Consider the following 16,023-nt stretch of genomic DNA (forward strand, 5'->3'; position numbering starts at 1 on the left):
CATAGTATATACATTTAGTCAGACAGCAGCAGATATTATACCCCTAGGGCTCATGACTACCCCTGTTGTTGGTTTTCATATCAGGGGTGCATTCCCTCCCATGGAGTGAGCCTCCAGTCCACATAGAGAGCAATTGGTTTCCCCCATAACAGACATGCCACTATTGCACCCATTGGCTCATTTGGCCTGGCTGGCCAAATAAAAGGCTTGCAGTGTCCACTGTTGAGTATCTTCACTGGTGATTTCTCTTTCTTCCATTGAACTGCGTGCAGTGTGACTTCTTCCAGCTTTCTGTCAGCTGTTCTACGTGGAGGTTATCAGCTCAGTTCCAGCAGGATTTCTCAGTGGCTTTGTAGCCCAAGTATGTGGAGTCATCAGCAATAGGGTTGTTTACTTTTTGAATATTTTATACATTTATTTATTTGAGAGAGAGACACACATAGAGAGAATGGACACACCAGGGCCTCCAGCCACTGCAAACACAATTCCAGATGCATGTGCCACCTTGTGCATCTGGCTTATGTGGGTCTTGGGGAATTGAACTTGAGCCCTTGCACTTTGCAGGCAAGCACCTGAACTGGTAAGCCATCTCTCCAGCCTGCTCCTGTTTTGTGTTAGCTGTTCTAGTGGGTGTGAAGTGGTTTCTCCTTACCATCAGAACCTAATAAGACCAGCTGCAACACAGGAATGCTTAGACTCTGTTTTCATTTCACAGTGTGCATTTTCTTTCTTCCTTCTTTCCCTCCCTCCATCCCTTCCTCCCTCCCTCCTTCCTCCCTCCCTTTCTTCCTTCCTTTCTTTCTTTCTTTTTGTTTGTTTTTTGAGGTAGGATCTCGCTCTAGCCTAGGCTGATCTGGAATTCACTATGTAGTCTCAGGGTAGCCTTGAACTCATGGAGATTCTCCTACCTCTGCCTCCCAAGTGTTGGGATTAAAGGTATGTGCCACTATGCCCAGCATCCATCCATCCATCCATCCATCCATCTTTCTTTCTTCTTTTTTTGGTTTTTCAGAAATAGGGTCTTACTCTAGCCCAGACTGACTTGGAATTCACTATGTAGTTTCAGGGTAGCTTCAAACTAATGATTCTACCACTGCCTCCCAAGTGCTAGGATTAAAGGTGTGTGTGCCACCATGCCTGGCCTTTTTTTGTAGCTCAGGCTGACTTGGAATTCACTCTATAGCTCCAGGCTCCTACCTCACACTCCTAAGTGTGGGATTAAAGGCACTTTAATGCCATTACACGTGACTGCTGTTACTTAGAAAAAAATTATACATATGTATGTATGTTTTGTATGTGTATTTGTATTTATATTTATATTTATATTAGAGAGAGAGAATGGGCACACCAGAGCCTCTAGCCACTGCATATGAACGCCAGATGCATGTGCCATTTTGGACATCTGGTACTTTACATGGGTACTAGGGAATTGAACTTGGGTCTTTTAGCTTTGTAGGCCCTGCTAAGCCCTGCTTTTATTGTTTTTTTAAATTTATTTTGAGAGAGAGAAGGAGAAAGAGGGTGAGAGAGAGAGAGAGAGATGGGTGTGCCAGGGCCTTCAGCCACTATGAATGAACTCCAGATGCATGTGCCCCTTTGTGTGCATGTGTGAAATTGTGCACTTGCGTCACTGTGTGTCTGGCATATGTGGGACCTGGAGATTTGAACATGAGCTTCTTAGGCTTTGCAGCCAAGCACCTTAACCATTAAGCCATCTCCCTAGCCCCTGCTTTTACTTTTAATGAACCGAATTCTTGGTTCTTTGTAGATTGGTAACACTGCTACACTGGCCTAAGCTTGTCTCCCTATTCTCTTTATTTCACATTGTCCATTCTTTTTTTTTCAATTTTATTTTATTTTATTTTATTTATTTGAGAGAGAGAAAGAGAGGAAGAGGCAGAGAGAATGGGCATGCCAGGGCCTCCAGCTCTGCAAAAAACTCCAGACACACACAACCCCTGTGCATCTGGCTTATATAGGTCTTGGGGAGTTGAACCAGGGTCCTTAGGCTTCACAGACAAATGTCTTCACCATTAAGCCATTTTCCCAGCCAACATTGTCCATTCTTAGGGTTAGTTTGAATAGGATGAGGCCTCATTCTTAGCTGACCTCCAGGTTGGTTTCATTTGTACTTTTTTTCATCATAATGAGCTAAAGGAAGTGCTGTAGATAGACCTTATAGATATCTTATTCAGCATAACCAATCATCTAGTGTAAATCTATTATGGCCTATTATTTTCCTCCCCTAGGAGAGAATTTAGATGTCTGTGTGGGAAGAGCTCTACAATATTTGCTTGGTAGTGTGTATCAGAGGTTGCCATGACTGGTGCATACCCTCTTCTTGGAGCTGCTGGTAAGCAGTGGCAGCTGGGAATCGCTGGGAGGATGGAAGCCCAGGTCTTGCTTCCATCTGGTACAGCGCCAATGGGCTTGCTTCCTGGAACAGCCCCGGCTCTGCTGCTGCTGCTGCTTGACTCTCCCACAGGGTTAGTACCCAGAGCACTTCTCAGGAAATTTCCTGTGTGCACATCTTTTTCCGGGGAACCCGAAGTGTGACAGTACCTTTCCCCAAATTCAATGATTGTTAACAGGCTTTTGAGGCGGGTGAGACTGCTATGACTCTAGCCTAGTCTGATTGCGGAGCTGCTGCTGCTGCCTGCCTTTGGCAGTTGCCAACAAATCAAGAAGGGCTTAGGCACCCTCTCTCCAGTCACTCTCTCCAGACACCCTCTCTCTAGACACCTTTTCTCCAGACATACTTTTTTTTTAGATTTATTTTGATGAAGTTGGGAGCCCCCATGTTAGGTGCATATATTTAGGATTGTAATGTCCTCCTGTTGGAGTGTGCCTTTAATCAGTATAAAGTGATCTTCCTTATCTTTCCTAACTAATGTTGGACTGAAGTCTACCTTGTCAGATATTAGGATAGCAACCCCTGCTTGTTTTTTAGGCCCATTTGCTTGAAACACTGTTTTCCAACCTTTCACCCTAAGATAGTGCCCATCCTTTGTAGAAAGGTGAGTTTCTTGGAGGCAACAAATTGAAGGATCCTGCTGTTTAACCCAGTCTGCAAACCTATGTCTTTTGGTTGGGGCATTGAGGCCATTGATACTAAGAGTTATTATTGAAAGGTGTTTATTTATTTTTGCCATTTTTCTTGTTTTATAGTTCTTCCAGTTTTACCTTTGCTTCCTTGTATTAACTAGTATTTGAGTGTGGTTTGTTTTTTCCAGGTTCCTTATATGTGTGCTTTTCTTTCTCTTCAGCAAGGAGGATCCTTTCAAGTATTTTCTGTAGAGTTGGTTTTGTCGTCAAATATTCCTTTAGCATGCTTTTGTTGTGGAATGTCCTTATTTCTCCGTCTATTTAAATGGATAGCTTTGCAGGATAAAGTAACCCTGGTTGACAGTTGTCATCTTTCAGAACTTGGAATACATTACTCCAAGCCCTTCTGGCTTTTAAAGTTTGTGTTGAATAATCTGCTGTAATCCTGATGGGCTTGCCTTTGTAGGTAACTTGATTTTTCTCTCTAACTGCTTTCAATATTTTTTCTTTGGTTTGTGTGTTTGGTAGTTTGATTATAATATGGCGAGGAGAGGTTCACTTGCCTGTGAAGCCTAAGGACCCTGGTTCGAGGCTCGACTTCTCTCTATCTGTCTCTTTCTCTCTCTCACTCTCAAATAAATAAATAAATAAATAAATAAAAATGGACAACAACAACAGAAATTTGGAGGGGGGGCTGGAGAGATGGCTTAGTGGTTAAATGCTTGCCTGTGAAGACCCTGGTTTGAGGCTTGATTCCCCAGGACCCATGTTAGCCAGATGCACAAGGGGCCGCATGCATCTGGAGTTTGTTTGCAGTGACTGGAGGCCCTGGTGTGCTCATTCTCTCTCTCTCTCTCTCTCCCCTCTTTCTCTCTCTGTCGCTCTCAAGTAAATAAATAAAAATAAAACTTTTTAAAAACATATATGAGGAAACTGAGGCAAGGGATCAACAGAATACAAGGCTTACCTGTGTGTGGTGGCGCATGTCTGTAATCTCAGTACTAGGGAGGCTGATGTCAGCAGAGTGTGAGTTTGAGGCTAGGCTGATCTACATAGGGAATTCCAAGCCAGCCTGAGCCAACAAAGACTGTTTAAAAAAAAAATACAGGGCTGGAGAGATGGCTCAGCAGTTAAAGGCATTTGTCTGCAAAGCCTGACGACTCAGGTTTGATTCCCCAGTAGCTATGTAAAAAAGCCTGATGCATGAAGCGGCACATGCATCTGGAGTTCACTTGTAACATCAGGAGTTCCTGGTGCACTCATTTTCTCTGTCTCTCTCTCTCACACACGCACACACTTTCCTTGCAAATAAATAAAAATACTAAAATAGGGGCTGGAGAGATGGCTTAGCGGTTAAGCGCTTGCCTGTGAAGGCTAAGGACCCTGGTTCGAGGCTCGATTCTCCAGGACCCACATTAGCCAGATGCACAAGGGGGCACATGCATCTGAAGTTCATTTGCAGTGACTGAAGGCCCTGGGGAGCCCATTCTTTCTCTGCCTCTCTCTGCCTCTTTCTCTGTATGTTGCTCTCAAATAAATAAATAAATAAATAATAAAAATTTAAATAAAAATACTAAAATAATACACATGTAATATGGGTTTACCCCACTCCTGCCTTCTCATGGACAAGAGCTCTTTATGTTCTTTTCTTCCCTTAATCTAATAAACTCACTCTGAACCTTAAAAAAAAAAAACTTGATTTGGTAGAATTGGGATTTAAACCCTGGCAGTCTGTCTTCAGTGTTTATAACTTGGACCATTGTAGTGTGCTTCCTTATCATTCAGACTTTGTGGGGCTGGAGAGATGGCTTAGCGGTTGAGGTGTTTCCCTGCAAAGCCAGAGGACCCAAGTTCAATTCCCCAGGATCCACATAAATCAGAGGCACAAGTTGGCACATGCGTCTGGAGCTTGTTTGCAGTAGCTACAGGCCCTGGTGTGCCCAGTCTCTCTCTCTTCCTCTAAAATAAGTAAAAATAAAATATTTTTAAAAATTAGAAAAATTTTGTGCATCCCACTTTGAAGTGATACATTGGACATTATAATACAAAGCTACACACTTTAGTAATTGAAGTTCAGGTTTTACATATTAGGGTTGACCTTAGCACAGGCAGTGTGCTCCATATTGAGTCTTCTGTTGATTCCCGTGTTTGTTCCTGTTCTTATTCCTATCCATCCATCACCATCCATCCATCTCAGCTTCCCCCACATTGCTGTCTGTTGCTTACTAATCTATCAGATACTCAGTAGTGCCTCCTCTGTGTCAGATGCTCTGAGTTGCAAAGAACACTGAGGTGAGTATAGCAGACGATGTCACTGTTCCCATGGAGCTCCAGGCAGAAGGTTGTACACATGAAATGCAACTGAAAAAATGATTGCATATGAAAACCTCCAGACTTGAAGAAAAATCTAAGAAGGAATCTATTGCTTAGATTACCTGGTAAATACATTCCTACTTAATAACATCAATTACATGACTATAGAAAAGGGGCAATGTTGTTTATTGCAACATGTTCATAATAATAAAATATATTTAGGCATTAGTTTTCTAATATGCAGTAAATAACCTAAAGTGATGTACATACATCTTAACACATTAAACAGGTTACAGTAGTATAATAAGCATTTAAATTTTTTTAATTCTTATTTTATTTGAGAGAGAAAGAGAAACAGGCAGATAGAGAGAGAGAATGGGTATTCCACGGCTTCCAGCCACTGCAAACGAACTCCAGACACATGCACCACCTTATGCATCTGGCTTACATGGGTCCTGGAGAATTGAACCTGGGTCCTTTAGCTTTATAGGCAAGCGTCTTAACTGCTAAGCCATCTCTCCAGCCCATAATAAACATTTTTTAGTGTAGGACAAAAGCATATTATTTGCTCTACACTACAGTATAATTCAGTACATTGCAAGACCATATATAAATCAGTCATGTAACATTTTAAAATATCTAAGACAATACCATGTATTGTCAAGAACATATACATATATAGTAAATGTGTAAAACCCCTCAAGGAGTGACCACATCAGTTTTGGGACAGTACTTATCACTAGTTGAAGTGAGAGTAAAGCCTGAAACATTAACAAGTCTTACTGAATTAAAGCAAATATCACAAAACTTAACTGTTGCTAAGTGAGCACATGGTTATCTCATCCACTCTGGGTGCTATGTTAATTATACTTAAAATATATTTATTTCTTTGTGAGAGAGAAAGAAAGAATGGGCACTTCTGTCACACTTGTGCTTTATTCTTCCAAAGAAACACCGTAAGGACTTGTTTCTAGGGCTGAGATTAGCTGGGCTAGCTGCAGATTGGGCATCAGGGACACTGTAGCTCGCCAGCAGAGGGTGCTGCTGCACAGCAGATGTGAAACTGGGGCGGTGGCCCAGGCTGCTCTCTTGCCAGTGTGGTTCCAGAGCCCCACGGAGCTGGTGAGGGAAAGGAGAGTATTTAAGTACACATAGTTTGCTTGCTTGTCTGCCTGCCTGCCTTCTGTTTTTTTTTTTTTTTTTTCAAGGTAGGGTCTCACTCTAGCCCAGGCTGACCTGGGAGTCACTATGTAGTCTCAGGGTAGCCTTGAACTTACGGCGATCCTCCTACCTCTGCCTCCTGAGTGCTGGGATTAAAGGCTTGCACCACATTGCCCAGCACATATAGCTTTCTTTCTGCTACATGAGTACGTGGATTTCTACCGACTCCAGCCATTGTTTCTCTGACCATCAGTGCTGTGGCTTCTGAGGCTGAGAGCATAGAAAACCGTACTTGCCAGAGCATCCTGTCCTGTGACCCAACAAGCCTTGCTGCTGTCTGACTTGTGAGAGATTTTTTGTCAAACTGACCAGGGGATGTTCCTTTTGTTTTAGATGGAAAAGGATTATTCCTACCTGAAGGAGATCTGTGACCATCAAGCAGAACAGCTGAGCAGAACCAACCTAAAACTGCAAGAGAAGGCGACAGAGAGTGATGCAGAGATCAAAGACATGAAAGAAACAATATTTGAATTGGAAGATCAGGTGGAACAGCACCGTGCCGTCAAGTTACACAATAATCAACTCATTAGTGAACTGGAAAGTAAGTGAGCTCAAGTTCAGTGAAACATGCAACAAGTATATGTAGGATGCTTAAGAAATTGGTGATGGTGGGTGGCAGAGAAGAGCCTCTGAGGATGTGCTGCAGTATAGAATATGCTCATTTTCTGAGTGCCCTACAAGCTCCCAAAGATTAAGTCAAAGTCTGGATGACAAGAGAATATGGTTGACCATGACAAGACTGAGTGAAATCTGGACACACAGACGTACGGTGTGCAGCACAGCCATGCTGTGGCTTGTCTCTAGATAGCCAAATCTGCTCTGAATTGAGCTGAGATTGTGTGAGAGTTCGCGCACACTTTTCCAATGGATGGTCTTTAGGGCTTGAGAGTGTTAGTCATTGTAAACTGTTTATTGCAGTCATCTGGTATTGACAGTGTGTTGTCTTGTGGATCTGATGGATGGAGAGCTAGGTGCAACAGTGTGTGCCTTAGGGAGAAGACAATTCCAGCAGGTTTCCCATTGATGGTAGGATATTCGATAGCTTACAGATATTCACCACATGGTTACTGAAGAGGCATCAATACCTGGCGTTTTATGTGCTCTTTATTTTTTGAATGGGGAAGAACATTTTAAAAATTAAACATTGCCTGCTTTTGTCCAAATCAGTGTTATCAAATATCACATCTAATGCATTTTGCTTTTGTAATCAAAGACTTAATACGCAAAGCTTTGAACAGCATCAGTCGTTAATGAAAATAGCTCAGCTGCCTGGGAGGTTCTTTAGTGTGTCCAATTGATCCTTATTATTCACAGCTTCTGTATTCATGAATTCACCCTCTCACTAACATTTGTTTATGGCCCTTAGAGTAGCATTCATCGTACTTTCATGGTTGTTTTTGGACATGAGAGAGCAATGAGAATTCAGTTATCCTGAACTTATGTTCCCTGCTGAGGCCAGGCTTAAGCCCCCTTTATTCTGTTTGAGTTCTGATACCATGTTCCAGTGTCCTTTTCATACCATGCCATATATTTAGCATTTTTGTCATGTTTTTAGTGATTTTTGCTACTTCCGATGACCCTCTTTTACAGTGTTGAAGTGCTTTCTACTACCCTGAAGTACAGGAAGGCTAAGACATACCTTACTAGAGAAATAGATGTATTAGGTAAACTCAGTAAGGCCTAAGCTTTCATGGTGATGAGCATGAGTTCAATGTCAAGTGAGTCAACGATCCAGTACCTCCTAGAGGATAACATTCTCCAATCTGAGCATGGGCTGTTATGGAAAGTGCTAGAGTGACATCCATCATGAGCAATGATATATCTCCTGTGATGACAAAGCTGAGGAAAGGATGGAAAAGAGACTAAGTTTGTGGGTCATGAGATGAAGGCCAGGGAAAAGCAATGTAGTGGACAGCAGTATTGCAATGTCCAAACCCTAAGAACTCCATATTAGAGTAATCCAGTCAGGAAGGTGTCAGACCCTTCACGTTGCATAAGAGAAAGGAATCTTATAGGAATCCTAGCAAGGTTGTAAAGGTCTAGAAGCTGAAGAAAAATTTTCTTAAAAATCCTGCTCAATGTTATAAAGAAAAGAGGAGATAAGATTTCTGATGCTGATAGGACACACACAACTGTCTAGTGCAAATACGTGGGACTCAATCTAAGTAGTGTAAATAAGAAGAGACCGTGAGAGTGACAGTGCTTGCCGCGTCCGTCATTAGACGTGGCGCGCAGCAGCGCTGTGGTGCCCTGGCACCCAGCGTTGCCCATTCAGCGGTCCTGCTCGAGGACGCAGTTAAGTATCTGGTTCATGTCCCTCTCCAAATGTAGCACACCCTTGAGAAGCAGACAAGACCTGTTTTGTTTGTGGTATATCACTGTCAAGAATATGATTCTATTGTCCCTAATTCCTTAAAAGTCAGCTGGACACAGTAAGAAACCAGCATATAATTAATGTCCAGAGCAAATTTCAAGCCTACCTCGTGTGATTATATCATAATATATCCAAGACTGAAAATAATGCAGTGTCTTCTGAGAGGCTTTTAAATGCCTGTTAGAGATATTAAGGTATTATTAAGGCATATTTGTGTTAGAAACACAGGGACACTCAAATCTAGCCCTAGACTAATCCCTCCCTCCCATGAGATACTTGAGAGATGGACAAGACAATAGGAAATGGAGGAGGCGTTTCTTATCCTGTCAGGCCTGACAAGCTGATTCAGAACTTCTAGGGCAGGTTGGGACCATATGGGTCTTCAGACCTTCTGTAGGGATTCTGATCTCCTCTTTTTTTTCTTCCTCCTCCTTCCTTTGCCCTTCTCTTCTTTCCCTCCCTCATTTGCTGTCAGTTTAAAATTTTATTTTATTTAAAATATAGTTGTATTAATATTTAATTTTTTATTTGAGAGAAACAAAGAGAGAAAATGGGCATGCCAGGGACTCTAGTCACAGTAAACGAACTCCAGAAGCTTGCATCACCTTGTGCATCTGGCTTACATGGGTCCTGGGGAATCAAACCTGGGTGCTGAGGCTTTGCAGGCAAGCATCTTAACCATTAAGCCATCTCTACAGCCCTAAAATTTAATTTTTAATTTTTATTTTATTAATTGAGCTTCATTTTTAATTTAATTAATTTATTTACAAGCAGAGAGATAGAACAGAGACAGGCAGAGAGAGAATGGGCGTGCCAGGGCCTTCAGCCACTGCAAACAAACTCCAGACGTATGCACCCCTTCTGCAGCTGCCTAATGTGGGTCCTGGGGAATCGAACCTGGGTCCTTTGGCTTCACAGACAAGTACCTTAATCGCTAAGCCATTTCTCCAGCCCTAAAATTTAACTTTTATCTATTTATTTGAGAGAAAATATTGGCATATCAGGGCCTTTTGTTCCTAAAAATGAATTCCAGACACTTGTGCCACTTTGTGCATCTGGCTTTATGTGGGTACTGGGGAACTGTGCCTGGACTGGCAGGCTTTGCAATTAAATGCCTTTTAACCACTGAGCCATCTCCCCAGACCTTCTTTATTTATGTATTTATTTATTTACTTATTTTTGAGAGAGAGAAAGAGGAGATAGAGAATGGGCGTATCAGAGCCTCTAGCCACTGCATACAAATTCCAGATGCATGCACCACCTTGTACATTTGGCTTATGTGAATACCGGAGCATCAAAGCTAGATGCTTAGACTTCACAGGCCAGTACACTAAGGCATCTCTCCAGCCTCCTCCTTCACTTTTGTTTTGAAACAGTCTCACTATGTAATTCAGGCTGTTCTAGATCCAATAGGCAAGTACTAGTCTAGGTTCAAGGTTAAAGAATCCATTCGGGGCTGGAGAGATGGTTTAGCTGTTAAGGCACTTGCTGTGAAGCCTAAGGACCCAGGTTTGACTCTCCAGAACCCACATAAGCCAGATGCACAAGGTGACTCATGCATATAGGTTGCATAAGTGTGCAAGGTGGCACATGCATCTTGAGTTTGTTTACAGTGGCTAAGGCCCTAGTTCACCAATTCTCTCTCTCTCTCTCTCATTTGCTCATACATACATACATACACACACACACACACACACACACACACACACACACACATATATATATATATATAATTTATTTATTTATTTTTTTTTTCAAGGTAGGGTCTCATTCTGGTTCAGGCTGACCTGGAATTAACTCTGTCATCTCAGGGTGGCCTTGAACTCATGGCGATCCTCCTACCTCTGCCTCCCAAGTGCTGGGATTAAAGGTGTGCGCCACCATGCCCGGTTTATATAAATTTTTTTTCAAGAAACAAAGCTGGAGCTGGGCGTGGTGGCGCATGCCTTTAATCTCAGTACTCAGGAGGCAGAGGTAGGAGGATCCTGTGAGTTCGAGGCCACCCTGAGACTACATAGTAAATTCCAGGTCAGCCTGAGCTAGGGAGACCCTACCTCAAAAAACAAAAACAAATAAACAAAAAGAAGAAACTAAGCTGAGCATGGTGGTTCATGCCTTTAATACCAGCACTAGGGAGGCAGAGGTAGGAGGATCACCATGAGTTCAAGGCTAGCCTGAGTCTACATAGTGAATTCCAGGTCAGCCTGGGCTAGAGTGAGACCCTACCTTGAAAAACCAAAAAGATAAAAATAAAAATAAACCCTTCAGAAATTTTAACTAGAAGGCTGATACATTGAGATTTAAATGACTGTGATAGCAATATGAAAGCATTGGAGGCAGGGAGAATAAGGGACAGAAATTGTCCTGAATCAGAAAGTGATTGAGTCTCCTGTGGCCTCTTATACCATATTGCCCAGATCCTGGCTTTCCTTAGAGACTTTGAGCCCATTGGTCTGGAAATGGGGCTTACACTCCTGTGCCACATGTGATTCTGAGGTTTAACTGTGATTAAGAACCACAACCCTAGAAACAAAGGCACAGAAGTAGTGAGTAGTAGAATCTTCTAGTACACAAAAGCCATCCATGTCTTAGGAATAGTAGCCATTCAGGATACTTGTGTGTGACTATCAGGGAAGACCAGCACAGGGGTACATGTGTGCTTGCCTATCGAGGCCTCCTTCCACAATGCTCCAGAGCAGTACAGTTTGTCTCTGGGGTTATGACCTAAAGAAGCACCACTGCTTTCACATGTCATCCTAGACTTCCCATTAAGATGGTGGCATAGGAACTATGCCAAAGCAGCCGGGGCGGGGGGGGGGGGGGGACCAAAAATAAACCCAGCAAAATCACATGTCATCCTAGTCCCAGTCTAGGAGGAATCTCCAGCTTCCAGCTCCACTTGCAGGACACTCAAAACTGAATTTAGAGTAGAGGGAGGATTTACATAGCTATTGTGTCAGTAACCGCTTCCCTGCTATGCAGCTTACCTTGTCCTGGAGCCTTGGGACTGCCCAACACCAATCTGAATCATCTACTTCTAGGCAATGTGATCAAGCTGGAGGAGCAGAAGTCAGACCTGGAACGACAGCTAAAGACCTTGACAAAGCAGATAAAGGTGAGTGTGGGCTATAGCTGTAGATCAGAGCCTCCTTCTCATTGCTGTACATAGTATTCTTATCTTAGCTTTGGACAGATTAGGAAAATGCCCTATCTGTCTTGCTAGCCTGTGTTAGCCTGCCTTCTTGTAGAATATCTCCAGATCATGGCTCAGAACCACACATTCTTTTTCTGTTTCAATTTTTATTAACATCTTCCATGATTATAAAAAATATCCCATGGTAATACCCTCCCCCCCCACTTTCCCCTTTGAAATTCCATTCTCCATCATATCCCCTCTCCATCTCAATCAGTCTCTATTTTGATGTCATGATCTTTTCCTCCTCTTATGATGATCTTGTGTAGGTAGTGTCAGGCACTGTGAGATCATGGACATCCAGGCCATTTTATGTCTGGTGGGATCACGTAAGGAGTCCTACCCTTCCTTTGGCTTTTACATTCTTTCTGCCACCTCTTCCGCATTAGACCCTGAGCCTTGGAAGGTGTGATCGAGATGTTACTCAGAACTCCAGTCACTTCTTTCTGGCACTATGATACTTTCTGAGTCGTCCCAAGGTTACTGCCATCTGAAAAGAGAAGATTCTCCACCTAAAGTGAGAGTATCATTAATATAAGGGAATGAATATTAAGAGAAGTGCTTATTGGGCAGTTTGATAAGCATAGTATATACATTTATTCAGATACCAGCAGATGTTACACCCCTAGGGCTCATGACTACCCCTGTTTTAAGTTTTCAGTATCAGGGATGTATTCCCTCCCATGAAGCAGGCCTCCAGTCCAATTAGAGGGCAGTTGGTTTCCACCATAATAGATGTGCCATTATTGCACCCATTGGCTCATTTGGCCTGGCTGGCCAATTATAAGGCTTGCAGTGTCCACTGTTGAGTATCTTCACTGGTAGTATTTCTTTCTCCCATTGAACTGCATGTAGAATGGCTTCTTCCAGCTTTCTGTCAGATGGTCTACATGGAGGAGGTTATCAGCTCAGTTCCAGCAGGATTTCTCAGTGGCTTTGCAGCCCAAGTATGTGGAGTCTTCAGCAATAGGGTTTTACCATCTATTCCTGGTGGGAAACCAAGGGCCTCGGCAATGGCCTATAATGTTTTGGGGGTATCAGGGAACTCCCTGGCCAACAACTCACTGGCAAGTATCCCATCCCTGGCACTGAAAATTTTCTAGCAGTGATCTACGGCTCCTGAGTGTTCCATTGTCCAAAAATGGAGGATTCCATATGATTTATTTATATCCTCTTAGATTTTGATTAGCCCTCCCTCCACCTTTCCTTTACTCAGTCTCTTCCCCTGACCTCACTTTGGGCCTTTTCATCCCCATTTAATCTATTCTTCTACTTACATGTATAAATACCATCCTATTAAGTACTCTCCTCCCTTCCTTTCTCTTCCCTTTATATCTCATTTTTAGCTTACTGCCTTCAGCTATTGAGTTTCTTCCTTCTCACACAGAAGCCCAATCATCTGTAGCTAGGATCCACATATGAGAGAGAACATGCGGCGCTTGGCTTTCTGGGCCTACGTTACCTTACTTAGTATAATCCTTTTCAGATCCTTCCATTTTCCTGTAAATTTCATAACTCCATTTTTCTTTACCACTGAGTAAAACTCCGTTGTTTAAATGTGCCATATCTTCATTATCCACTCATCAGTTGAGGGACATCTAGGCTGGTTCCATTTCCCAGTTATTATGAATTGAGCAGCAATAAACATGGTTAAGCACATACTTCTAAGGAAATGAGATGAGTCCTTAGGATATATGCCTAGGAGTGCTGTAGCTGGGTTATATGGTAGATCAATCTTTAGCTGTCTTAGGAACCTCTCCACTAATTTCCACAGTGGCTGGACCAGATTGCATTCCCACCGGGAGAAGGGTTCCTATTTTTCCACATCACTGCCAGCATTTATGATCATTTGTTTTCATGATGGTGGCCAATCTGACAGGAGTGAGATGGAATATCAATGTAGTTTTAATCTGCATTTCCCTGATGACTAGGGATATAGAACATTTTTAAATTTTTTATATATATATATTTTTAATTAATTTATTTATTTGAGAGCGACAGACACAGAGAGAAAGACAGATAGAGGGAGAGAAAGAGAATGGGCGCGCCAGGGCCTCCAGCCTCTGCAAACGAACTCCAGATGCATGCGCCCCCTTGTGCATCTGGCTAACGTGGGACCTGGGGAACCGAGCCTCGAACCGGGGTCCTTAGGCTTCACAGGCAAGCACTTAACTGCTAAGCCATCTCTCTAGCCCAGTTTTTTATATTTTTAATTTTTATTTATTTGAGAGAGAGAGAGAGAGAATGGGCGCACCAATGCCTCCAGCCACTGCAAATGAACTCCAGATGCGTGCGCCCCTTTGTGCATCTGGCTAACGTGGGTCCTGGGGAATCAAGCCTTGAACCAGGGTCCTTAGGCTTCACAGGCAAGCGCTTAGCCACTAAGCCATCTCTCCAGCCCTAGAACATTTTTTTAGATGCTTATACACCATCCATATTTCTTCTTTTGAGAACTCTCTATTTAGCTCCATAGCCCATTTTTTAATTGGTTTGTTTGATTTCTTATTATTTAACTTTTTGAGTTCTTTGTATATCCTAGATATTAATCCTCTATCAGATACATAGCTGGAAAGATTTTTTCCCATTCTGTAGGTTGCCTCTTTGCTTTATTCAGTGTCCTTTGCATTACAAAATATTTGTAATTTCATGAGGTCCCAGGGGTTAATCTGTGGTTTTACTGCCTAAGCAATTGGGGTTATATTCAGAATGACTTTGCTAAGACCTGTATGTTGAAGGAGAACCACACATTATTATTGGCAGGATAAAACCAAAGCATGGTTCAATTTTGAGATGGAGAGCTCTGTGCCATAAAGGGAGACATATCTGTGTCTCTTGATGGTAGTGAGACACCCTTGAAGCAGGACCATCTGTTCTCAGTAATGGATGCAGGGATTCTAGGGCTCTTTCTTAGATGCCAGCCCAGCACTCCTGGCCTGTGTCTGAGGGAGACGTGGATTTTGGCATTTTTTAGGAGGAGACAGAGGAGTGGAGGCGGTTCCAGGCAGATCTGCAGACTGCTGTGGTGGTTGCCAATGACATTAAGTGTGAGGCCCAGCAGGAGCTGCGCACTGTGAAGAGGCGACTGCTGGAGGAGGAGGAGAAAAATGCCAGGCTGCAGAAGGAGCTGGGAGACATTCAGGGCCACAGGTGGGTCACAGGAAGAGCTGCACTTCTGTGAGTGGCAGACACTCAGCCAGTGCTTGGTGTCTCACTGATGACTGGATGTGGGGCTGCATCATGGAGGAATGGCATGCTTTCATAGCTCTCTGTGCCAGGTCCTATCTGTCTTCTCCAGGACCATTGTCCCATTGTTGCTGCTGTTCCATCACTAGGAACATTCCACCTAAGGTTCTGCACAGATATTTGAAAAAACTCTCCACTTGATATGTGAAGGGAAAGGTCCAGCCAGATCGCCTAGGCTTAGAGAATGGACACCTATTATATCTTCGAGCTTCCTCTACCAGTGCTGGGAGCACATGCTGATCCATATGACTGGCCTAGGTCTCATACACCAGAAGAAGCTGGACTGACTCCCAAAGAGAGCTGTCACCAGATAAGGACTCTTTTCTTCCAGCCCAGGGACATACTGCCTGTTTGCCAACTCCCATGGATTAGTTCAAAAAGGCCCTGACATGGGAGGCAGGGGCAGAAGGATAGCAGCATGTTTGAGGCAGGCCTCATCTAAAAATAAGTTTCAAGCCAGCCAGGGCTATGTTACATAGTGAAATACTATCTCAAAAATAAAACAAATGCCAGACGTGGTGGTGTATACCTTTAATCCCAGCAGTTGGGAGATAGAGGAAGGAGGATCACTATGAATTCAAGGCCACCATTGAGACTATGTAGTGAATTCCAGGTCAGCCTGGGCTACAGTAAG

At 43.0% G+C, this 16,023-nt stretch overlaps 1 protein-coding gene across 4 annotated transcripts in view; it reads left to right on the plus strand.

Annotated features, from left to right (window-relative positions):
- The window catches only part of Specc1 (sperm antigen with calponin homology and coiled-coil domains 1), a 310,970-nt gene that overhangs the window by 178,082 nt on the left and 116,865 nt on the right, over positions 1–16,023 (plus strand). For all 4 annotated transcript variants that reach the window (XM_045130800.1, XM_045130799.1, XM_045130803.1 and 1 more), the window contains 3 exons: positions 6,913–7,120; positions 11,995–12,068; positions 15,118–15,293. In XM_045130800.1, coding sequence (XP_044986735.1) covers positions 6,913–7,120; positions 11,995–12,068; positions 15,118–15,293 — 458 coding nt within the window. The remainder of the gene's footprint in view (positions 1–6,912; positions 7,121–11,994; positions 12,069–15,117; positions 15,294–16,023) is intronic.

The sequence above is a fragment of the Jaculus jaculus genome, chromosome 12 (genome assembly GCF_020740685.1).
Source record: "Jaculus jaculus isolate mJacJac1 chromosome 12, mJacJac1.mat.Y.cur, whole genome shotgun sequence".
NCBI lineage: Eukaryota > Metazoa > Chordata > Mammalia > Rodentia > Dipodidae > Jaculus > Jaculus jaculus.